This window comes from Nelumbo lutea, chromosome 8 (genome assembly GCF_056320005.1).
Source record: "Nelumbo lutea isolate HS-2025 chromosome 8, American lotus-T2T, whole genome shotgun sequence".
Classification (NCBI taxonomy): domain Eukaryota; kingdom Viridiplantae; phylum Streptophyta; class Magnoliopsida; order Proteales; family Nelumbonaceae; genus Nelumbo; species Nelumbo lutea.
In genome coordinates this window covers 28,349,372-28,374,819 of record NC_142691.1, presented here as the reverse complement: position 1 = coordinate 28,374,819, position 25,448 = coordinate 28,349,372, and the positions used below count along the sequence as shown (strand labels likewise).

General features: G+C 39.4%; 1 protein-coding gene across 2 annotated transcripts; it reads left to right on the top strand.

The window, feature by feature from the left end:
- Window positions 1–25,448, top strand: LOC148843600 (FAD synthetase 2, chloroplastic-like). 2 transcript variants are annotated; one of them, XM_088959075.1, is made up of 6 exons: window positions 1–830; window positions 2,442–2,688; window positions 7,266–7,318; window positions 8,893–9,028; window positions 24,353–24,528; window positions 24,662–25,448. In XM_088959075.1, exons 2-6 carry the CDS (start codon window positions 2,444–2,446, stop codon window positions 25,123–25,125), a joined length of 1,074 nt encoding a protein of 357 aa, XP_088815201.1. In that variant the 5' UTR covers window positions 1–830; window positions 2,442–2,443; the 3' UTR covers window positions 25,126–25,448. The 2 variants fall into 2 exon arrangements, with proteins under 2 accessions (XP_088815201.1, XP_088815199.1); XM_088959073.1 differs by having other exon boundaries at window positions 24,629–25,448.

Here is a 25,448-nt window from a genome sequence, read left to right as displayed (position 1 = left end):
ACTCTATAAATTTGTATTTATACTCTTCCCAATTAAGCCAAATTTGAGACTTTGTATTTGTACTAAGCCAAATTTGGGACTTTCGTAAGCTAAACTTATCCAAGCGGCGCCTACTCCACCCCCAAATTATTCGGTCCACAATTTCCGTGCCCGTCGCAACGCATCACTCTCTCTCTCTCTCTCTCTCTCGATCGACCTGCTGTTACCCTTCTTTCCTCTCTGTATTGCTAAGAAGCCACATCAATTAGCCCGTGTTTCTTTCTACCAAAGGAGATGACGTTGAAATGGAAGCAAGACGGAGGAACCGAGGAAGGAGGAAGAAGATAGATAGGGTTGATATTTTCATCAAAGAAAATAATAGAAGAACCTTCCGTTAAGTGCAGTTGACGGAGTTCCGAACTCCATAAACCAATCAGCCACACAGAGGGTGGAGTTGAAACGTATTCTTTGTTGCCAACTCGGCGGCCACGTGTAGAAATTGTGGCCAAACAGGATTCCAAAGCGTAAAGGGGGATATTCCTCTTCCGCCCTTTTCTTCTCTTCACACGCTATTCCTTTCCACCGAAGGTCCGGAGCTCGGAAGTTCAGATATTTCTCACTGTGGTCACTGCCGACTTCAGTCCGTCGTTACCATTGCCTTCCATCGTTTTCCGGTTACATTGCCGCCGGGTTTACTGCCACTCCATCTTCTAACTCATTTTCTCGTTCTCTCGCTCTTCCTCTCTCCAGAAATCCTACAAGTGTTTACACTTTCCATAGCAGGTGGTGTCATCCTATTTTTGTCCCTCTTCTCCACCGACGGCAATAGTTCCAGTGAAAACTTCTGTAAGGCAAGTTAAGCTTATTCATTGTCCTATTCATGGATTTGCTTTGTTCGATTTTTTCTGGGTTCTGCAGTATTTGTGGTTCAGTTCTCTCTTTATAGATTTTTTTTTTCTCTTTTTTTGCTGTAATCCTCTTTACAGATTTCGTTTGACATTTTTATTCAATGTTTTGGACCCAAATATAACGCGGCTGTATTTTGTTCTTGATCAAATTTTAATTTTGAGCACATCATTTATCTACTATTTTTGGGATCTCGCAAGTCGCAAGTTATCTTTATGACAGAAATTGGCACACTTTCATGAGTTCGGAAAATAATTGAAAATTTTACCTACGTTATATGAAATTGTTCAGTTTTTAACCCTGAAATTTTGGAGTATTGTCAACCAGCTATTGACAACGACTGAAACTTTTCTGTATGGAAAGAGGGCGACGAGAATAGTCATATGGACCTATTTTAAGTTACCCACCATGGCCATCCCATGTAGAAAAATATATTATGTTGCTTTTGTTTACACACTGGAAGTAGGATTGCACTTAATCTTTTGTTCTTTTTTGAGTTCCTTTGATCTTCTTAACAATAAAAAGTATTCTCCTTTGTTGAAATAACAAACTGGGTTGTCTTGAATTTAACTTTTTTGATTGGAGACGTCTTGAATTTAAATTATTAAGTAGTCAGGGTTAAGTTTTTTCAAATAAGTATTTTCTAGGCATTCTCTAATTGGCAGATGACTTTGATTTTTCAGAAAGACTGGTTTTAGTCTGATGAATCTATTTCCTAAGATTAGTTGAACCTAGATGGTCCTTCAATTTCATGATGACTTTTTTTTTTTTTTGAGAGAAAGTAAGGTAAGAGTATATTAAGAAAACAAAAACAGTATAACAAGCTGCTATACAAAAAAGAGGGATGCACATCTAATGCCCATTATGACCTTAAACCCCCACTCTCTGCTTTACAAAAATATTATCATATACAAAAAAGGAATTGAAATTTCTTTCCCTACAAAGTTTGTTCATAGCCGGCCAGGAAAACAATTTCCCCAAGATTTTCTGGAAAACTGAATCAACCGTGCTGCTCGTTTTTGAACATTCTTGAGTCTTGCCAGACACACCAACAAACTGATGCAGGAGTGATATTCCATGCTACCTTCCCCCTTTTGGTTAGACCAGCTACACTCCATCTCTGTAAGAAGTCCACCACTGATTCTGGGTTGCAGGTTTGCACCTCAAACATTTTCGAAATCCTTGACCAGATCTCATGGGCAAAGTCACAGTGTAACATCAAGTGGCTAACTGATTCGACATGCCCATTGCACAGCACACAATTATTGGACTCCAAAGGCATGCCCCTCCTAGTTAAGTTATCCCTGGTTAGGATTCTGTTGAGGTAGGTGGTCCACACAAAGAAGGCTACCTTTGATAGCACATTTTTGCATCAAATAATGTTTGCTGGAATGCCCCTCCAAAGGCATGCCTTTGATGGCACATTTCATGATGACCTTAGTATAACACTCTTACTCCTTTAATGTAGAGTTATGCTCTAACTGGTTAAAACCTCATGCTTTCCCTGTTGCAATGAACTGATCCGTGAGTCTTTCTCTTTTTTGTTGCTCAAATAGGAATGGCAAATGGTTGTCGAATTTCACAACACTTGACGGGTTGCAACCTAGGGTTTTACTCAAGAATTCAAATTTGCTCTTATGTGGCTGGAAGAAATTCCATCTCATCTTCTCTAAGACCTTTTGGAAGGATATGTGAGAAACACTTGCAAAGATGTTTGAGTTCTAGCCATGCTTCAGGAGATAACATTGGTTGCTTGCAAGCTAGAGTACCTGGTGAAGCTTCATCTCTATCTGACTATTTCAGGTGTGATTATTTGTTGCCACTTGCTCTACTCTCTCTCTCTCTCTCTCTCTCACCCCCCCCCCCCCCCCCATCTAAGCCTTATCCCAACTATATGAGGTCAGCTACATGAATCCTGTTTCATCATTCTGTTCTGTGCTTTTGTTTAATGCCGTATCTATTGTTAAATTATGAGCACTTAAAACATTTCTTACTACTCCATGTCCTTTTTTATCTGCCTCTAGCCTTCTAGCCTCCTCTACCCATATCTTACTTGATCATAGATATATTTATTTTTGGGAAAATCTAAAATCTAAACATCCCTTCACTTATCTCACAACATCTTCCCCTCAATTTTAGAAACCTCCAGAGAACCCCCTCTAACACACTTTTGTAAGTTACATATATACCTTCTGTTAAGTCACTGCCAGTAACCATAACAGAAGTGATTTTTAATATTTTCAATGACAGTAATCTTAACTAATCAATCAACCCTTTTAACTATTTTTTTGTATGATCAAGGTGCCCACTGCTTCAAAGTAACCCCCTCTAATGCATTTCTTTCTTGTACTTCAAAGTCACTTCTCATTGCCCACTGCTTCAAAGTTGCTTTTAATGGTTCTAAGCAGGAGGCATGGTGTCCCTGAAGGACTCAAACACCCTTTTTTTATTAGAAACGACAACTTCATTAAAGCAGAATTAAAGCAATATCATGTAACCCACTATAATCCTCTGTTACAACTCTGCCCAGAATAGATTCTCCTTCATAGTTCCCTGTTTTGCTAAGGTATCAGCTAGTCCATTAGCTGACCTTCTCGTCCATTTGAAAGAAGCCCCAATCTCTCTTGTTATATTGAGGATTTCCCTTGTGGCATGTCTATATTATCCAAGCTCCCAAACTGCCTGATTTCAACCAATCGATTAAAAATTTTGGAGTCTCCTTCTATCTCTATTTGGTGTATCCCCATCTGTCTGGCATATCTTGCACCTTGAAGCAAAGCCATCACCTCCGCTCTCAAAGAGTCACCTATTCCATTAAAGATCCTATTATTTCTTTCTTCCCAAACACCCTTTCATCTGATCTGAAATGCTGGAAGCAGGGGGTACTGTGGGGGAGACCCCAACTACTTTTCCCAATTCAGTACCTCAATCTGTTTGAATAGATGATAATAATACATCCCTTCCAACACAGCGAGGCCATGAATTTAGGAGAAATGTGGCAGAGGTAGGTAAAAATCCATAAGAATTAACTGATTGTAATGTGAAACTTCTGTCTGAAGGGGGAAAAGTAGGAATAAGTGAAAGTAGAGAAACTAGGAAACAAACAAGCAGTAAACTTTCTGCGCCTCCACTTCTATTTAATCTGTCCATTATCCATCTTTGGTTCAATTCCCATGCTAGTTTCCAAAAATCATGGAGGAGTTTTACCTCCACCAGTGAATATATCTATCTATCTATAGATATATATTTGATCAGCAACCACCTCCACCAGTGAATATTCCTCCACTGCTGTCTGTTAATCATGTTTTTAGGTCTCTTCATTAATGAACAAGAGCATGGATTTCTTATGGCCCTTGTCTGTTGGGTGGGTGGGGAGTGTAACCAATTTGATAATTGGGTTCTGCACATGAAGGCTAGTTTTCAGAATGGTGAACATGCTGGAAATAGAATCACTTTAGCTCTCCTAGAATAGTGAACCCATGAATGGTTTTCCAGTCTTATCAAATGGTTGTCCAACATCCCCACATAGTGTTCTGGTGTCATCAAATGGTTTTTGAGCATCAAATGGCTATCTAGGTTATCAAAACAGTCCTCTAGAATCTCCAACATATGTGACTGTTGAAGTTGGTGAAGACAAAACCAAAGTTTATGCAGACGAGAATGCTGAATTGTCTTTGCTGGAACGAAGAGGATCTAAATAACCAGAACAAACTACCAGACCATTCTATAGTGTGTGAAAAAACTGGTCTCAAATTGGAAGAAAATCCCAAGTCCATTTTTGATCAGTAACAATAGAGTTCCTTCTTTCAAGTTTTGTCTTTGCATTTTTTTTTCATTTATTTTTTATACATAAAAGCAAGGCAGAATTAGGTTTATGGACAAGCACATTAGAAACAAGAGGTGTTAAAATAAGCAGGACTAAAACAGAATATGCAATGTAAATAAATTTAATAATAATGGGGGCGCTAACTAGGATACACTTGGGATTGGAGACCAAGAGATAACTCAATGTGAGCATGTAACATCTTCCTTTACCTTGGTTTAATAATTCATAACAAAAGGAAGAATGATGGTGCAAATAAACAAATGGAAGATTGAGGAAGATGTTGCTCACAGAGTTAGAGCAGGATGGGCAAAATGGAGGTCTGCATCTGCAGTCTTATGTGATAGGCAAATACCATTTTTATAAATCAGTTATAAGGCCAACCATGTTGTATGGAGCAGAGTGTTGGGCAGTGAGGAAACGGCATGTCCAAAAAATGAGTGTGACAGAAATGTGCATACTTAGGTCACATGCATAGAATGAGGTGGTTAGGTCACATGAAGTCATATGAAGGAACCTATAACTAGATCCAATAGGTAATAAAATGAGAGAAGGTAGACTGAAGTGGTTAGGTTACATGCATAGAACATCTACAGCACCCATTAGAAGAAGTGATCTGTTACGAGTTGAAGGGGTTAAAGAGCTAGGGGCAGACTGAAAAGGACTTGGGTGGGAGTAGTAAGAAATGATTTAAGAGCCCATAATTTGAAGATAGGTATTTGCACTGAACATAATGGAATGGTGAAACAGGATTCATACGACTGACCTCATATGGTTGGGGCAAGGCTTATATGATGATAATGATGAAAAACAAAACACAATGGAATTATGGAACATATACAAGTGTTATAAGAAATAAAACAACTAGTGGTCTAGTAAGACAGAGAATTATGACCAAAATACCACAAAGTAAGCCTCAAGTAACATGAACTAAAATGTTCTTCCAACCATAAAACTAAAAGATCCCATTCATCCAGCCAACAATCTCTTTTTTTTTTCTTTTTGAATGTCAGCACCTATTCTGTGTTTATTTCCCTATCTTGTTTTTTTGAAGAGTAAAATGAAAATTTATTAAATATAAAAAGAAAACAAAGCAGTTCTGAACTAAACATCACAGTATGATACAAAACTGAGACAAATTACAATGATTGAATTTCAAGTACATTCCATAAATTCTCCCCCAAATCTGACCTACTGACTTGATCAAAATCTGGAAGCATCCAGACCCAATCTGCTACCAGTTTCCCCACCAGAGCCACCAGAATTTTTAGATTTATCTTAAAAAATCCTTTAGTTTCTTTCGTTCCACAAAGTCTTGCATACAGCAAAGGGAATGCATTCGCTGGTTGTATGCCTATCTTGTGTTTATTTCCCTATCTTGTGCTTTCCAAGAGAAGGGTTTTGTTTCTGAGTGTATGCCTTCACTGATTTAATAAAGCTCTTTGATCACTACTATTGATAGAAAAAGGAGAAAACATAAGATCATTGAAAAGCCAAGAATCTACCCAAAAATATGAATCCAAAAGGAATGTTATCTTTATGAATTAATCACGACCAATGAAAAAACAACATTGTTAAAAGTAAAGGCAATAGCCTAAAGCATAATCCCCTTGACCCCAATAAGAAACAAGCAAACCAGAAAAAAATGTAAACGAAAGACATAACCTCAATAGCGTATTAAAGAGTACAGCCACAACACAGCCCACAGTGTACCAACCACCTGCCATGATCACAACCCCACCAGTTCTCCATTTCTATTCCTTTCTCTGAACCTTCTTCTTGTAGCCATTTCTTTATTAACCCTTGTTTTCTCTGCCTTAATTGTGTCATGTATTTTTTTTTTTTTGATAAGCAATTGCTTCATGTAAAAAGCCATGACCTCCCACCTCAATGTCAATGAAACTGGCTGAGTTTGCTGACACCTACTCAAAACCTTTCACTTTCAGCCTCTAAATCAATGTGTATTGGACAGCATACAAATTTCCCAGGAATCTAACTTCTTATTGGTATCTCCACCATCTTGTCAACTACTTTCAAATTCAAAGTCTCTGCCACCACCTTTTAGCCTTGTTGACCCCTTAAGAGAGGCATGTGAATGCAGTATCCTTTTTTGGAGCCCTTTCAGAGGATTCTGACGAGCATGAACCCATGACTTTAAGTCTCCTTTGTCTTCTTCTTCTTGTACTCTATGAATAGGCTCAGATATCTTCCCATTCCTCAACACCTTGTTGGCATGCACTTGGGGAGCCTTTCTTTATGAAGCCCCTCTCTCTTGTTACTTTTGTTTTTCACTTCTTTGATCTATATATATATTTTTTTCAGTTTTCAGTTTTCTTCTTTTTTCTTTTTTATGTGTGTATATGCATTCCTTTCGGTTTGTCTTTAATATATGGAGGAGAGCATTCACAATTCTCATACCCTTTGGCGGCACATAATCAACCTTCCAAAAACACTAGTTCTTCCACTTGGTCCCCTTTTTGTACAAGTGTAGTTTTTTTTGATTGATGCTTATTGATGCTCATGCTATTCAAATGTCTGAGTCATTTACCATTTCTAGTCAGCAGGAAGATGATCGGGATCTTCCTTCCGAAGGATCATCCTCTTTGACAGGTTCGACCTTATCCTTTCTTATGTTATTTTCCCATTATTTTAAGGTAATTGACAATTATTATTGGTTAGTAGTCTTAATCTCTGAACATGTCTGTCATATGGGTTCACCTTGACTTTTAGGTGTTAATTATTTAATACTTATTTTAGAAGTCAGAAGAATCAAAGAACAGTTCAGGTTTCAAAGGTTTTGTGAGGCTGAAATTGGTCCCATTTAAGAAGATGAAGAAATCAAAGATTGTTAAGAAAGGTGAAGTGGCTTCTTTTCAAGCTGATGGAATAAATGGGTAACAAGTTCTTTGTAGTGTTAGAGGGGTTTGGGGTCTTTTGCAGTAAGGGGTTGGTTTCTGCTGGGTGGGGTGGTAAAGTGTTATGAGTTGGAGGATTGAGTAGCAAAATTGTTTTGGGCTTTGAATTTTTGATAGGGTTGGGTGGTTATTTCTTTTTCATGTATATCAATGATTTTTGGGAGGTGGCTGATTTCAGTTTGTTTATGTGGCTTTTTTATTCCTTTTTGCTGGGTGGTTTCTTATTACCTCTTCTGTAATATTCTATTTCTTCTTGAATAAATTTACTTTTTTGTTTATCTTCATGAAAAAATGGTGGGCAGGTGGATGGGAGCATAGGTTAGGTGGGCCTTCCCAGAGTATCGGAAGGAAATGGAAAATTAGTCACAAGTTTATTTAGCGATTGCCATCCAAAACTTCATTTAGGTATTTCTGTTGCCTTCACCTTACCTGTTTTGTCAATGTCTGAGTCATTTGAAGTTATGCTGAGTATTTTCTTTTTTATTTTTTTTAAATATGGCACTTTTCTATATTGCCACAGGAACCAACTTGAATCTTTTGATTTTGGTTGTGGCAGTTGGTTATATTCTGTACTAAAGTTATCCAGTTAAGGCAGTGATTTTGTGTTTTTTTTTTTTTTTTCTTGGAAGCCAAAATATATAATACATAATTACAGTCAAGCTCTAATGAGTGTTCTTCATCCTAGATTTCTGGTTTATATAGGACCTTTCTCCTGCACTAATCTCCTGCTAGGTAGTTTATATTGGATATCTCAAGTCTTGTCTACCAGAAAAATTTAGCCTCCCCAAACTTATTTACTTTCTGGACTCTCAATTACTAAAAGTGCCGTATGCCAGATTTAATTCAGCATATCTACTTTTCATTTTATTTTTCTATTGTTCTTTATTTAAGTAATTTTTTGTGGATTGGTTTATGCATGCTCATCAACAAAGTTAGGTACTATTGACTGCAATAATGATAGAACAACAATCCCATATCCTTGCACCATTACACTATGTAATTCTACATTCTACTGTCTAAAGTGTATTAATTCATCTATCATTAAGCTTTGTTCTCCTTGGAGACTGCATATTAGGGTGTATTTGCATTTTATGCTTCTTTTGCATATATATATATATATATATATATATATCTTCCAATTATTTCCTTACTAAATTCTTGTTTCATCTATTATTTCTCATGTACATATAAATAAATAGAAAGCCAAGTGGTTTAATTTTTTTGTCTTAACACAATATTGTAATGCTTTTCTTGTGACAACTTCATTAGGAGGTATAGTAGCTTTGGGAAAGTTTGATGCTCTTCATGTTGGTCACCGAGAACTTGCAATTCAAGCAGCAAAGGCGGGCATTCCTTTTCTTTTATCATTTGTAGGGATCGCAGAAGTACTTGGTTGGGAACCGAGGTACAGAATTCATGTAGCCAACCCCATAATTAGGACAAGGCTTATATGATGATAATGATCTTGTTGATGTTTCTATCAGTTTTTTCTTTCAAAGTTCCTCTCTTAGATTGTCTCAATATCTTTGCATATATTTTGACATATTTTGCTTATATTTACTGCTCTTGTGCACAACTTCTTGATTTAGTGGACTTGCCAAAGAAGTTTACATGGTATGGCTGTAGCCTTGGTAACCCAAGAGCTTCAGGTATTGGAAGTGTAATCAGGGATCAATCATACTGGAAATGTGGTGCTTAGCTACCCTGGTCCCATGGGATATGGAAACTCCGTAAGGGCTGAGCTGAAAGCTTTAATCCGAGGGCTATAATTGATGTGCTTGAAAGAAATGAAAAATGTTGAGGTAGAAGGTGATTAGGTGACTGTAAACCATTCCTTGGCTTCCACATTGAACGACTCATTCAATTGGGTGCCTAGGAATGCTAATGGACTAGCTTACTCTCTAGTGAGGTCAGGGGTGGTAAAAAACCAGCTTGAATGGGGTTTGCCCAGGGATGGGTTGCAATCTGTAACCTCTTTGTTTGTGCATTTTTGTTTTTTTTCTTCCTGGTCTTTGCTGACTCTCCTCTTGAATGGAGTAGTTTCTTTCTATCTTGATGAAAGCTTGGCTGAACTCTGTAGGGCTTTCTTTTCTTCAATGAAATTTAATGTTGCCTATAAAAAAAGTTTACATGATATGGTTTTTTTTTTTTTTTTTTTTTTTATCAATAACAAGAAACTTTATTAAAGATATGAAACTATGTGAAGCTTAGGTACAAAGGGGAGGTAAAAAGACTTAACTCCCCACCAAAGAATACAAGGAAAATTAAAAAATTAGCCCCAAAAGTCGAAACCCTATCGACCCCTTGCTTTGCTAACCCATCAGCAAAAGAATTAGCAGTCCTTTTCACCCAGTTGTAATGAACCACAATATCCCTACTCAGCCAGTTAAATTTATTTTTCTAATTGTTATAACTCCATAATCCGCTGCCTGCCCCCTTTAGCCACCTAATCACCACCTTCGAGTCACTTTCAAGAACCAAACATCTGATGTTCAACTCCCTTGCTCTTTGGATACCTTCTAGGGCTGCGAGGATCTCAGCCCTAAGAGAGTCTCCTTCCCCAATTGGGCATGAAAACATAGCAATAATATCCCCCGCCTCATTCCTGAATACTCCCCTAATCTCAGAAGGCCCTGGGTTCCTTATACAGCTACCATCAAAATTCAATTTTATGAACCCAGAAGGAGGGGACCACAAAGGACTACAGGTCCTCTTACAGAGGGCAGAGGAGGCTATCTCCTTCCAATTTCTCACCACATCAGCCACAAAATAATCTGAGAACACTTCCATAATTTTCAACCAATGTGCTACCTTAACAGGATTAGATCTAATAAGTTTCCAATGGTTCTTTCCTTATCTAAAAATATTCGTGAGTTTCTTTCTTCCCATAGAGACCAACACACTGCAGCCCTAATGCTTCTCCACATAGTCTTCCCTCTCTTCTTCGGCCATCTGAAAAAAGATGGAGAGAACAAGCTTTGGACACTCCCAGGGGGAATCCAAACACACCTAAAAAGGGAAAAGACCCACTCTCAAACTGATTTAGCAACCGAACAAGTGACCATAAGGTGGTAACTAGTTTCCCCATCAGCTTTACAGAGAGTACATCTATTAGGAAGTAAACAATAGTTGGGTCTCTTCTTTTGAAGTAGGTCATTTGTGTTAATTCTTTCCAGGAAAGTTTCCCAACAAAAACTACCAACATTAGGAGGAATGGGCCTACTCCAAATTTCTTTAACCGGAAAAGACAACCCAATCAAAAGGCTGAGTTAAAGTCTCAAAAAATGAGGCACAAGAGAAAACACCTAAAGAGGAGGGAACCCAAAATCTGGTGTCCTCCTTAATGGGATCCAAGAAGACATTTTCAAGGATGGCTAACAAAGACAAAATGTGGTCCAAGTCTATGTCCCTAATTGCCCTTCTCAGCCCTAGGTTCCACCTAAATCCTGAAGGAGAGTTTGAGGGGGTTAAGAAGGAAGAATTGGATTCATTTTTCAAATCAGAAAGAGCATACAAAAAGGGGAATTGGTTCATTAGAGGTGAGTCCCCGACCCAAAGTTGTTCCCAAAATTTTATTTTATTACCAGAGTTAAGACCATACCTGATACAAGGGGAGAATACTGAAAGCAGTTTGTGTATGGTTGACCAAGGAGAAGTGGCTGTAGTCCTTGCCAAGATTCTAGGTTCCCAACCATTGTTTTCCAACCCATGTATACTAGTCACAATCTTTGTCCACAACTTGTCTCTTCCCAATGGAAACCTCCAATAGCCATTTCCCCAACAATGCCATGTTCCTCTTCCTAATATTCCTAATCCCAAGACCTCCTAGCTTTTTACCTCTAGTTTACACCTCCCAACTCACCCTATGGTCTCGTTTCTCCTCTCCAGGCTCCCACAAGAAATCCCTCATAAGCTTTTCCAAAGTGTCAGAGACCTTTGTGGTGATCTTAAACACAGCTAGGAAGTACACAGGAAGATTAGCTAGGGTTGATCTAATCAAAGTGATTCTCCCCCCCAAGGAAAGATAATTTTTCCTCCAAGAGGCAAGCCTTTTCCTAAATCTCTCCACCCCCAGGTTCCAAAAGCTTACCTTCTTAGGGTTATCCCCCAAGGGGATGCCTAAGTAAGCCATCGGCCAATCCGAGGTTGCACACCCTAAGACATCTGCATACTCTTTAAGCTCCCTCTCCTCCAAATTCACACCTGCCAAACTACTTTTATCCAAATTCACCTTGAGATTGGATACCCGCTCAAAGAGTTGTATTGCCAACTTTAGGTTCTGAATCCACTCAATACATGATATGGTTGTTTCTACATGGAAAAATATAGAGCTTATATTTGTTGAAACTCAAGAGAGGAGAGGAGACTTGTGTGTTTCGGCAATGAGGGTTCTGAGAAGAGTTTTCGAACAGTCTCTATCTCAGCCCTCTAACACTGTTTTATTAGATATTTTTGAGTAATTACAAGGAGGCCCTTAGTTGGGCAGAATTTACAAAGAACTTAAAAAAATAACTTAACATTGACAGGATGGGCCCAAAATAACAAGAAGAATAAACAACCTATGGGCCATTCGGCCCATCTTCTCTACACTCCCCCTCAAGCTGAGCATAGATGTCAATCATGCCAAGCTTGCTGGTATCATGTTGAAGTTTTGCCTTGGGAATGCCTTTGGTAAGGAAATCTGCCAACTGTCCTTCAGATGTGATGAAAGGAAGACACACTTCACCCGAAGAGACCCTTTCCCTAATGAAGTGTCAATCAACTTCAATATGCTTGGTTCTATCATGTTGCACTGGGTTGTGAGTAATGTTGATGGCAGCCTGATTATCACAGTATAACATCATTGGCTTGTCATATTCAACTCCAAGTTCTTCCATCAAAGATTTTAGCCATAATAATTCAGAAACCCCATGTGCCATGGCCCTGTATTATGCTTCAGCAGAAGACCGAGCAACAACCGATTGTTTTTTGCTTCTCCAAGAAACAACATTACCAGCTACCAAGCTGCGATACCCAGATGTAGATCTTTTGTCATCAATGATCCCGGCCCAGTCAACATCGGTGTAAGCTTCAAGTTTCATATGACCATGCTTGGCAAACAGAATACCCTTTCCTGGGGAGCCCTTCAAATAACTTAGGATTCTCTCTGCAGCTGCCAAATGAGTGTCTCGAGGAGCATGCATGAATTGGCTAATGCAACTGACTGCATATGCAATATCTGGCTGAGTCATGCATAGATACAAAAGTTTCCCAAGAAGTCTCTGAAAGATTCCTTTGTCTTCTAACAATGTCCCTTCTGAGGTTGAGAGTTTATGACTCATATCAATAGGAGTAGCAGCTGGTCTAACACCCATCTTTCCAGTTTCAGAGAGCAAGTCAAGAACATACTTTCTTTGGGAGATAAGAATCCCATCCTTGGATCGAGCCACTTCTATGCCAAGAAAGTATCTCAATTCCCCCAAATCTTTAATCTCAAACTCTGTATGGAGAAAAGATTTTAGATCTTGAATTCCTGAGGCATCATTACCCGTCACTATAATATCATCTACATACACAATGAGGTATATTGCTAGTGGTCCACTCCTCTTCACAAAAAGAGTATGATCGGACTGTGTCTGCACATAACCAAAGTTAACAAGTGCTGTTCTAAATCTCTCAAACCATGCCCTAGGGGACTGTTTTAGTCCATAAAGAGATTTCTTTAGCCTGCATACCTTCCCTTTTATATCAGTTCCATACATCCCTGGAGGAAGAGACATGTAAGCCTCCTAATGTAATTCACCATTCAGAAATGCATTCTTCACATCCAATTGATAAAGGGGCCAGTCAAAGTGAGCAGCTAAAGATAGAAGAACCCTCATAGATGTCATCTTGGCAACAGGTGCAAAAGTCTCTAAATAATCAATCCCATATGTCTGTGTATAGCCTTTTGCAACCAGCCTGGCCTTGTACCTTTCAATGGTACCATCAGCTCTGTATTTGATAGTAAAGACCCACTTGCAACCAACAGGATCCTTCCCTTCAGGCAAATCCATCACTTCCCATGTGTCATTCTTGTGTAGGGCATCTATTTCAGATTTCATAGCATCCCTCCATTCTGGAATCTTAGGAGCTTCTGACATAGACCTGGGAATAGGATGAGAAGCAACAGAAGAGAGAGAGGCAAAATATGAAGATGAAAGCAAACTGTAAGAAAGGTGCTTGGAAATGCAGTGTGCAGTGCACTTCCGTTTTCCTTTTCTAACAGCAATGGGAATATCAAGGTCAGGGAAGGATGAATCCAAAGGTGCTGAACCAGTACCTATTGTCTCTTCTGTGACTGGAAGTGTAGGAGGCTCATGTGTTGTAGGAGAAACAACCTGTACATTTCTGGATCTTTGCCTTTGATACACCTTGGGATTGAGGACAGGACGAGGAGGTAGGGTACCAGGACAAGGAGAATGGAACGACTGATCCACCCTTGATTCATTTGAGGGAGAGACAGACACATCAAGGGACTCAACAGGGACAAGAAGAGGAAGAGCAAACACCTGTGTCAAATTCTCCCCCTGTGGACAATGTCCTTCTGGAGAGGAACCATAAAAAGGGGAAGACTCATCAAAGGTGACATCCATTGAGACATACCGATTGCCAGACTTTGGATCAAAACAACAATAACCCTTCTGTTTGGGGGAATAACCAAGGAAGATACACTTTTGGGCTTTGGGTTCAAATTTATGTCTTTGGACACTTGGAACATATACATAATAGGTGCAGCCAAAGACACAAATAGGAATAGGAAAGAGATCTTTGTCCGGATGAAGAAGAGTGAAGGGAGACTTAAAACCCAAAACCCTGGATGGCATGCGGCTTATGAGATAGGTAGCAGTAAGTACAACATCACCCCAAAACCTGGTGGGAACATGTGAGGCAAATAAGATACTTCTTGCAACATCAACAATATGCCTGTTTTTCCTCTTAGCAACCCCATTCTGTTCTGGGGTCCTAGCACATGAGCTTTGATGAATAACCCCCATGTCAGAAAGATAGCAGGATAGGTTTTTCTCAAAGTATTCTTTTGCATTGTCTGATCTAAAGATTTTAATCCTAGTATCAAATTGGGTTAGAACAAATTCATGGAATTGTTTTACAAGTCTTGGGACTTCATCATGGGATTTCATCAGGAATATCCAAGTGAATTGTGAAAAGTCATCAATAAACAGGATAAAATATTTGTAGCCACCCATGGAGGGTAAGTGGTAAGGCCCCCACACATCATAATGCTTCTACAATGCTTTGACAATTCACAAGACTCACAATGAAGACTGGACAGACTAATTCCCTTAAACAGTTCAGGGAATAGATGACTCAAAGCCAAAAAAGACAGATGACCAAAACGACAATGACACAACATAATCTGACTAACAGACTCTGAAGAGACAGATCCAAGAGCAACATTCCCAAGATGATCAGTGCATTGTCCCGGAGTATCAAGCAGGTATATTCCGTTCGCCTCATGGCCACTCCCAATCACCTTCTGAGACTCCAGACCCTGAAAAACACAGTAGGAAGGAAAAAAGGTTACACAACAGTTTAGTGACTTGGTTAAACTGCTCACAGACAACAAATTTGTATTTAGTTTAGGTACATGAAGGGCAGAAGGGAGGTACAAGGAATCTGTAGCCTTGATGGTTCCCTTACCAGAGATAGGGGCAAGTGAACCATTAGCTAAAGTGATTTTATCACGTCCAGGAAGTAAGTCATATGAAACAAACAAGGTAGATAGATTGGTCATATGGTCAGAAGCACCTGAGTCAATAATCCAAGGGATCTTGAGATTACCTGAAGTAGCATGGTTAGCAGAAGCCCTTATCCCTGAATGAGCAAATGCTGAAGTAGTAGATTTTTCTGAAGGGTCGGTAGTAGAGGTCACATCACTCAGCTGACTGATCATCTTCCCAAACTTTTCATATTCTGCTCTCATGGCTGCCAACTGTGCAGAAGCAGACATCTCTTCACTATCTGGCCCGGCAACTACATTTGCACTTCCTGATCTTTTACTATCATATTTTTTCTGAAACCTGATGGGAACAAGATTAGGATGTAACTTTCAACACTTGTCTTTGGTGTGCTTCGGCCTCTTGTAGTACTCACATACAACTTCTTTCTTTCCTGTGCCACTAGAAGTTCCAACAATCCTTTTAGGTTTAATCCCCATATTGGCAAAGTGATCATTAATATCAGCCCCTTGAACCTGTACAACCCTTCTGCTCTCTTCATTACTCACCAATGCATAAGCTTGTGACAAAGATACACACTCCTTGGAAAGAATATTCTGTTTTGTGATATCATATTCCGGGTTTAGTCCGGTTAAGAACTCAAATACCCTGTTTCTTTCAATCAGTTTCCTGTAGGCCTCTGCATCATTGGTGGTGTCCCAGGTTACAGCTTCTATCAAGTCTATTTCTTGCCACAAAGACTTCAAAGTTGAGAAGTATACAGATAATGGTTTCTCCCCCTGTCTCAGATTCTTCACATCACTTCTCAACTTATAGGCTCTAGCCACATTTAGTTTTTGGGAATAGGTTTCAGCAACACTATCCCATATTTCCTTTGCTGAATTCATCCATAGATAGTGTTGGCTGATCTGTGGCTGCATTGAGTTCACAAGCCACCCAATGACAGTGTAATTTTCTTGCATCCACTTCTCGTAGGATGGATCATCTTCTGGGGGAGCCTTCTTACTCCCGGAAATGAATCCCCACTTTCCTCTACTACAAACATGAATCTTTACTGATTGTGACCATGCCAGATAATTAGTTCCATCTAGCTTAACTGTGGTCACAGTCAATAAGGAATCACTTGGAGTCCCCTGACCTAGTCCATATTCAGCACCACTTTTGTTTTCAAACTCTGAGGAGTACATCATGTAAACACTCCAAATATGATTTCAGATGACTTCTACAAGTATGCTGGATAAGAACAAGCAATAACTGAGTTCAACCGACCACAAGGAGACAACACACTGAGTTCAACCGACCACAAGGAGGCAACACACTGAGTTCAGGCTTCAAGAAGAAATCAGAAACTCCTAGGCACTGTGCACTTAGCCGAAGTACCTTTTCAAGGTTGTACACTCAGCCAAGAAGAATAAGTACCAACCGGTATTGCTGAATAGGCATTTTCACAAACACAGTGTGGGCAATAGAGACAACCCCACTGTCAAAGAAGAGAAAAGACCCCAAAAACTGTTCGTACAACCCTCTAAAAACAGCCGAACAAGAGTAACAATACACAACCTTGTTACAAGGATGTTTCGACAGGTTTTAACAGTCCAAGAAGAAGAGAAAAACAGCCCAGAAATTTCTGGGTTAAACCAGATTTAATGCAGTTGGAGGTAGTACAGAACACCTATGATTTTCGAACACTTCAACAGTCCAAACACAGTCTAAGGTAATGCAAAACAGAACCAGAAAAACTGAGCACAACTTACAGTTCGAGCTTCAGCACTCCAAACACAGTCGAGCTTCAAAACCAGAACCGAGCTGTTCCCCTTCCCTTTTTTTTTCTTCTCTGATTCTTCCTGGTCACTGAACCCCTTCTCCAAGAGATTCTAGTCTTGGGCTTGTCCAATGACCTCCAAGAATCAGGCAGTACGTGACTAAGCATCCAACCCTAGGACGTTCAAGTTCAGATATGCTCTGATACCATGTTGAAACTGAAGAGAGGAGAGGAGACTTGTGTGTTTCGGCAATGAGGGTTCTGAGAAGAGTTTTCGAACAGTCTCTATCTCAGCCCTCTAACACTGTTTTATTAGATATTTTTGAGTAATTACAAGGAGGCCCTTAGTTGGGCAGAATTTACAAAGAACTTAAAAAAATAACTTAACATTGACAGGATGGGCCCAAAATAACAAGAAGAATAAACAACCTATGGGCCATTCGGCCCATCTTCTCTACAATATTGATTGAAAAGCTAGTTTTGTGTTTTTTCATGAAACCAGGATATAAAGAATTCTTCTCATGAGATTAATCAGTAGTGCCATGAAATTATGTAATTAATTTGCAATCTTTTTGGTCACTTACGATTTGAAAGAGATTGTATTTATATTAAAGTATTATCAAAAGTGATTACCATCTATTATCACCTACAAGATTTTGCAATTTCCTGCTTTCTAAATTAGATGGTAATCCCCTATTAAAACCATTCTATCAAGGCCACTGAATTCTTTATTTTTAAAGTCAATCAGTAAAGGAACTTATTTCCCAACACTACTTTGGAAGTCACTTCTTATCTATAAAGATTTATTTATTTTTTGATACTTATCTATAAAGATATAGTAGAAATCACTGATTGCAGTTTTAGATGAATTCCTTGTGAAGAGAAAGAAGAAGAAGATGAAGAGTTTTAGCAGTAGAGAGAAGAGAGGAGAAGAAAAGGAGTGGGATGTCAACCAGAATTGAATTATTCTGGCCGTCACCCCTCTTTGTATTATATACTCAAATTAAAAGAATAAGAGATTACAAGAATTCCCTTAGTAGGGAGACTACTTAAGTAGTTGAACAGTCACAACTTAAAAAACATAAACTAATGGGCCTGAAGCCCAATAACTTCCTAACTTAAAAACTTAAAAATAAAAGATAAATAATTGGGCCCAATAACTAAAAATTGGCCCAACTCAACACTCCCCCTCAAGTTGGGAGTAAATGTCACACATTCCCAACTTGTGTAGGTCATGCTCCAGCTTGTTCCTTACAACACCTTTTGTGAGAACATCAGCAAGTTGCAAATTAGAAGCAATGTATGGGAGAGAAACTTCCCCAGAAGTCACCCTTTCTCTGATGAAATGTCTATCCACTTCAATGTGCTTTGTCTGGTCATGCTGAACTGGGTTATGGGCAATGTTAATTGTTGTCTGATTATCACAGTACAACATTATAGGTTCTTCTGCCTTTACACCAATCTCTCCTAACAAGGAACGGATTCAGAGAAGTTCTGAAACTCCATGTGCTATGGCCTTGTATTCAGCTTCTGCACTTGATCTTGCCACCACTGTCTGTTTCTTACTTTTTCACGAGACTAGGTTACCCCCAACAAGGGTGCAAACTCCTAAAATAGATCTTCTATCATCAAGGCATCCTACCAATCAGCATCTGTATAAGCCTCTAGCTTCAACTGTCCATGATCAACAAATAGTATGCCTCTGCCTGGGTGTCCCTTTAGATAAGCAAGAATCTTGTTAACAGCCTCCCAATGCTGGACTCGTGGGGCATGCATTTATTGACTCACCACACTCACTGCATAGGAGATGTTTGGTCTTGTCATACACAAATACAACAACCACCCCACAAGTCTTTGATATCTCCCAATGTTCTTTACCAGCTCACCTTCTGATGCATTAATTCTGTGATTCTGATCAATAAGAGTACTAACTGCCTTTGTTCCGAGCTTCCCTGTTTCTTGTAGAAGATCCAAAACATACTTCCTTTGAGAAATAAAGAGTTCATGTTTTGATCTTGCAACTTCAATGCCCAAGAAGTACCTAAGCTCTCCAAGATCCTTAATCTCAAATTCCCTATGTAGATTATTCTTCAAATTGTCAATCTCACTTAGGTCATTTCCTGTGACGACAATATCATCCACATAAACAATTAGGATTGACACCAAGGATCCCCTCCGCTTCACAAACAAGGTATGGTCAGATTGAGTTTGAGTGTAGCCAAAAGCAACCAAGGCCTTCTTGAACCTGTCAAATCATGCTCTGGGAGACTGCTTTAAACTATAAAGTGACTTCTTAAGTCTGCATACCTTCCCCTTTTCAGCACCATTGTAGAAACCAGTAGGAAGATCCATATACACTTCCTCTTGTAGATCTCCATTTAGAAAAGCATTTTTTACATCAAGTTGAAACATGGGCCAAGAGTATGTGGCAACAAGAGAAAGAAGTATCCGAACAGAAGTCATCTTTGCAACTGGTGCAAAGGTCTCTAAGTAATCAATGCCATACGTCTGTGTGTACCCTTTTGCAACAAGACTGGCCTTATACCTTTCTATACTTCCATCTACCTTATATTTGACTGTGTAAACCTATTTGCATCCAACAGTTTCCTTGCCCTCTGGTAGATCCACAATCTCCCATGTCTGATTCTTAATTAAGGCTTCCATCTCTTCCTGCATGAATGTCTTCCACTCAGGTTTGGAGAGAGCCTCACTTACACCCTTGGGTATAGACACAGAGTCAAAAGAGAAAAAGAAAGCGCGGTAGGAAGGAGAAAGTCCACTATAGGATAGATACTATGAAATATAATGAGTAGTACACTTTCTCTTCTCTTTTTTGAGAGCAATAGGAAGGTCCAAGTTATTTGTAATGGGATTAGTAGAATCAATGGGAACTGAAACAGTAGAGGGATCAAGAGGAATACCTAAATTCGTGTCAGCAGAATCTAGAGTCTCCAAGGAACTGATAGGAAGTGATGTGAGTTGTTCTTCTGCAGTGGAACCAACCTCCCTGTGAAGTCTCTGTCGTGAGTAATACTAAGAAGCAGGACGCAAAGGAGGTGGTAAGCTAGGTGACATAGGAGGATCAAACATAGGAGTGGACACAGGAATTGGAACTGGAAGAGGAATAGACTATTCACTCACTTCCCCAAAACATTCCCCTTGAGAAGGATTCTTCGAGAAGAAGGATGTGGACTCAAAATAGGTGACATCCATAGTAACATACTGACTCCCAGAGACTGGACCATAGCAGCAGTACCCTTTCTGATTTTCTGCATATCCAAGGAAAACACACTTCTTTGCCTTCGGATCAAGCTTTGAGCAGTGAGGACCAAGAATATGTGCAAAGCAAACACACCCAAACACCCTGAGAGGAATATGGAACATCTCCCCCTCAAGAAAAAGGAGACTGAATGGTGTGCCGAATCCAAGTATACGAGAGGGCACCCTATTGATAAAAAAGACTACTGTGAGAACTGCATCACCTCAAAACCGAACTGGAATAGTAGTTGTGATCATCATGCTTCTTGCAATCTAACCAATGTGTCTGTTCTTCCTCTCTGCAACATCATTCTCTTGTGGATTATAGGAACAACTACTCTGATGGAAACACCATATTCTAACAGATACGAAGCAAGATGCTTTTCAAAATATTCCCTGGCATTGTCTGATCTGAACACCTTAATTCGTATCCCAAACTGTGTTAGCACCATTTGATGAAATTGCCGAACCAAGGATGGTACCTCATCTCAAGATTTCATGAAGTAAATCCAAGAATATCGAGAAAAAATCATCCACAAATAAGAGAAAATATCGATAGCCACCCATAAAAGGAACATGATATGGCCCCCACGCATCAGAGTGAATAACATCAAAAGGAGATGAACATCTTTTATTACTAGCTTTAAAGGAATGTCTACAATGTTTTCCAAGTTGGCAACCTTCACACTCTAGACTGGACAAATTAACAGACTCAAAAAGCTTTGGAAATAAGAAACTTAAAGAAGAAAAAGACAAATGACCCAAACGGTTATGCCAAAAGCATAATCTAACTCACAGACCCCGACTCACTATCCCTACTGACATGATGACCCTAATGATGAGGAAGCACATCCAAGAGGTAGATTCCATTCACTTCACGACCACTCCCAATTGTCCTCTTTGAATCCAGATCTTGCAAGACACAATGACCAGGAGAAAAAATTACTGAGCAATTCAGGTTCTTAGTCAAACTACTAATAGATAACATGTTAGTACTCAGTTTGGGAACATGAAGGAAAGAGGGAAGGGAAATGGAATCATTAATCTCGATAGATCCCTTCCCAGTAATGGGAACATGAGATCCATCAGTTGTGGAGACTCTGTCTCTGCCAGAACAGAGCTGGTAAGAAGAAAAAATAGTGGAACTATGGGTCATGTGCTTTGAGGCTCCAGAATTTATAATCCAATGAGGTCCCTCACCTGTAGTAGAAGCATAATTTGCAGTGGCATGTGAACTACCTGTGTGAGCAAAGGAAGTAGAGTGTGCTCCACCAGAACCACCTATACCTAGCTGTCCACCTATTACTGAATTATGATTGACTGTATCCCACTGATTCAAGTTCAGCCCTCACTGCAACAATTACAACAGACTCCAGAGTAGTTGTAGTAGGAGGGGCTGGTATATCACCAGTGACTACCATGTGAGCATTTCCCTTCTTGTTTTTGAGTCTATTCGGCACAAGATGAGGATGAAGCTTCTAGCAGGTAGCTCTTGTGTGTTTAGGCTTCTTACAGTAGTCACAAATCAAATCCTTTTTGTCTTCCTTCCTGATTTCACTGCCACCCTGGTCTCCACCTTGTTTAGGTTTCACAGTGCTAACCATGGCTGATTGATCAAAACCAGAATTTTTCATCATCACATTTCTCCTGCTCTCTTCCCCTAATACAAGGGCATGTGCCTGGGAGAGAGTAACATTGTCCCTGGAAAGAATATGTTGTGTTGCAATATCATACTTGGAATTAAGGCCAACAAGAAATTCAAAAACCCTATACTTCTCTAGGAGCTTCTGGTAGGCAGCTGCATCCTTAGTGGTTTCCCAAACAACTATCTCCAGATGGTCAATCTCCTGCCACAGGGTTTTAAGGGCTGAAAAGTAAATAGCAATAGGTCTATCTCCCTGCCTTGTAGCAATAATCTGATTTCTCAACTGATAGGTCCTAGCAACATTCTCACTATGTGAGTAGGTTTCTGCAACCCCATCCCATATTTCCTTAGTTGTATTTGCCCACAAAAATTCTTGCTTATATGGGGCAGCATCGAATTACACAGCCAAGTCATCACCATATACTTTCCCTGTACCCATCGGAAGTTGTTAGTTTCGGGTTTCACTTCCTCACCAGTGATATACCCTAACTTCCCACGAGCACCAATGGCCATCTTTGTAAATTGTGACCATTCTAAGTAATTTGAACCACCCAACTTAACTGTAGTAATGGTCCCAGCCCCGAAAAGGGCTTCGACACCTCCTCTCACTGGTCCCATTTCACTTATTGGGTTTGTTTTCAACTCCGTTAGCCTCCATAATTCTCAAAAAGGGGTTAGAAGGTTACTATAAGATGAAAGAATATCAAATAAATCACTTCTGGTACCACCGACACCCTTTTGGTGCCCTAGATGATCCTTCCACAAAAGATTCATTTTCTGCGAGACAAGAGAAAAGAGAGAAGAGGCAGCCGCTCTCTCTAGAGACCTCTAAAACAAGCAGGACTTAAACCGCCCCCTTAAAAAAACTCCAAGGAATCCTAAAAAATTAGGGCGCCACTTCCTCGGTCAAAATTGAAGAGTCCAACAGAAACATGACTCTCCCTCTTTCTCCAGTTTTTCCTGAATTTGATGGGAAACCCTAGACCAGCTACAGGGCAAAACAGGTCCACCAAAAAATCCAAAAACTGGGCTTACTTGAGATCTTCGATCAGCCTCTCAAATTACCATGCAGTCGGCCGATCTAGGAATGCATGATAGAACATCTCAAGGAACCTTCGGCCCGCTCTGATACCAAGTAGAAATCACTGATTGCAGTTTTAGATGAATTCCTTGTGAAGAGAAAGAAGAAGATGAAGAGTTTCAGCAGTAGAGAGAAGAGAGGAGAAGAAAAGGAGTGGGATGTCAACCAGAATTGAAATTAGTTCTGGCCGCCACCCCTCTTTGTATTATACACTCAAATTAAAAAAATAAGAGATTACAAGAATGCCCTCAGTAGGGCGGCTACTTAAGTAGCTGAACAGTCACAACTTAAAAAACATGAACTAATGGGCCTAAAGCCCAATAACTTCCTAACTTAACAATTTAAAAATAAAAGATAAATAACTGGGCCCAATAACTAGAAATCGGCCCAACTCAACAGATATAAAGATTCTTCATCCTTTCTCTTGCAAGATTACCCATAAAACAAACGATGGAATTTCCCCCGTAGGATTTACTCCTAATGCCAAAATTAGGAATCTTAGGAATTATCTCAAGACGTCCTTGAACTATTTATTTAGGTCTTTCCATCCAAAGTAAGGACAAAAAGAAACTGCTAAAATCACTTGCCACCCCATATTGAAGGAAAATATGGTTTTCATTTTCTTCCTCCTTTATGCTTGCGACAAGAATTTTCCATTTAAAATTCTGGACTTGTGATGTTATTGCAGGTGTTACTTTCAAGAGCCATCTATTATTCAAGGGTTTCACATTTCCACCTTTGGGGGGGGGGGACCACTTTGTCCAAAACTCCTATAGTTTCTGGGTTTGAGAAGATTCTACAGCACTAACCAAGGATTTCTGAAACAAGGTCACTGAGAATATACCCTTGGTGTTCTGGTTTTACTTTAATTGGGAGCCTGTCCTGTTAAAATTAATTTATGCATCTTCTGTTAGATATAAAACCAGTTTTTTTAATGATAAACACCATGTTGAAGATATTTTTTCCTATATTTGGCATCAAAGTTTTTTGAATGTTAAAAGATGGTTCTGTTTATAGCTCATTTTATTTATTTTGCCATTGATGATCAGTGTTGAAACCTTAAAGGTAAGAACCATTAGAAATTGAATGTTTCCTTTGGTATAAATGTTCCCATTGTATATGAAATTATCTATTCTAGTCTACCATAGTATGGTAGTACATGGACTGCCTACTGCACTTTTTCCCTTCCCCTGCCTTGTCCACACAAAAGGTGAAACTGTTGGATTTTTATATGGTAATTTTTGTGGTCAATTTCTCCAACACAGGGCTCCTATAGTTGCTAAATGTGACCGTAAGCGGGTTCTTTCAACTTGGGCCCCACATTGTGGTAATGTAGCCCCAGCTGAGTTGTATGTTGAGTTTTCAACTGTTCGGCATCTCACTCCGCGCCAGTTTGTTGAAAAGCTAGCGAAGGAGTTTGGAGTACGTGGGGCTGTTGCAGGTATAATCTAGTCAAGCTGCAGACCCCTTTCCCTTTGAAGTTCCTTATTTGTCTGTTTCATTTATTTGTATGATAGAAAGGTAGTGGGCTTTCTCGACAGGTGAAAATTACAGATTTGGATATAAAGCTGCAGGTGATGCATCTGAGTTGGTAAGGCTTTGTGAAGAGTATGGAATGAGAGCTTACATTGTGAGTTCTGTTATGGACAAGAATCAGTACTTCACAAATAAAGGCTCCATTGATTCGAATGACAAAGGACAAGTATCATCAACTCGTGTTCGCCTTGCTCTTGCTGAAGGCAATATGAAATATGTTTCCGAACTTTTGGGGCGCAAACACCGTCTCATGTTGCAGGTGACAGACCAAGAAGGATTTGTCATCCGGGGGAAACGGATTACAGCCCTCCGGTCTTGTTTGTTGAACCTACCACCAAAGGATGGTTTATATGAGAGCTGCTCTCTTGTGGTTAATGATGATATTCTAGTACCATGCAGAACGATCATCGACACGACCCATATACAAGTGGAATCAGATGAGAAAAGTGCTTGGACAAAGGTTCTTCAAGACTGCAGATTTGTTGGCATCGAATTTGAATGATTGAATTAACTCACGAAATCATAATTAAATTTTGGTATAATAGTTCTTGGAAGAGAAGTTGCGTTTGTTCCCACAATATATTGGGAAATCATGCTGCAGGAAGGGGTTAGTTAATTATTTTCTGTACTATTTTTCCTCTTTTCTTTTGTAGAAAGAACTGCCCAAGGCATGCATAGTTTACACATAAATATAATTTTTTTTTATATTATTTGATGTTAAAGCTATTTCTTTTTTTTTTTCAATTGTTGTAACTCATTTAGTAAGATACCATGAATTTATCTCATTTTCATAAGTTTCAACACGAGTAAGCAAATGGCTTAGAA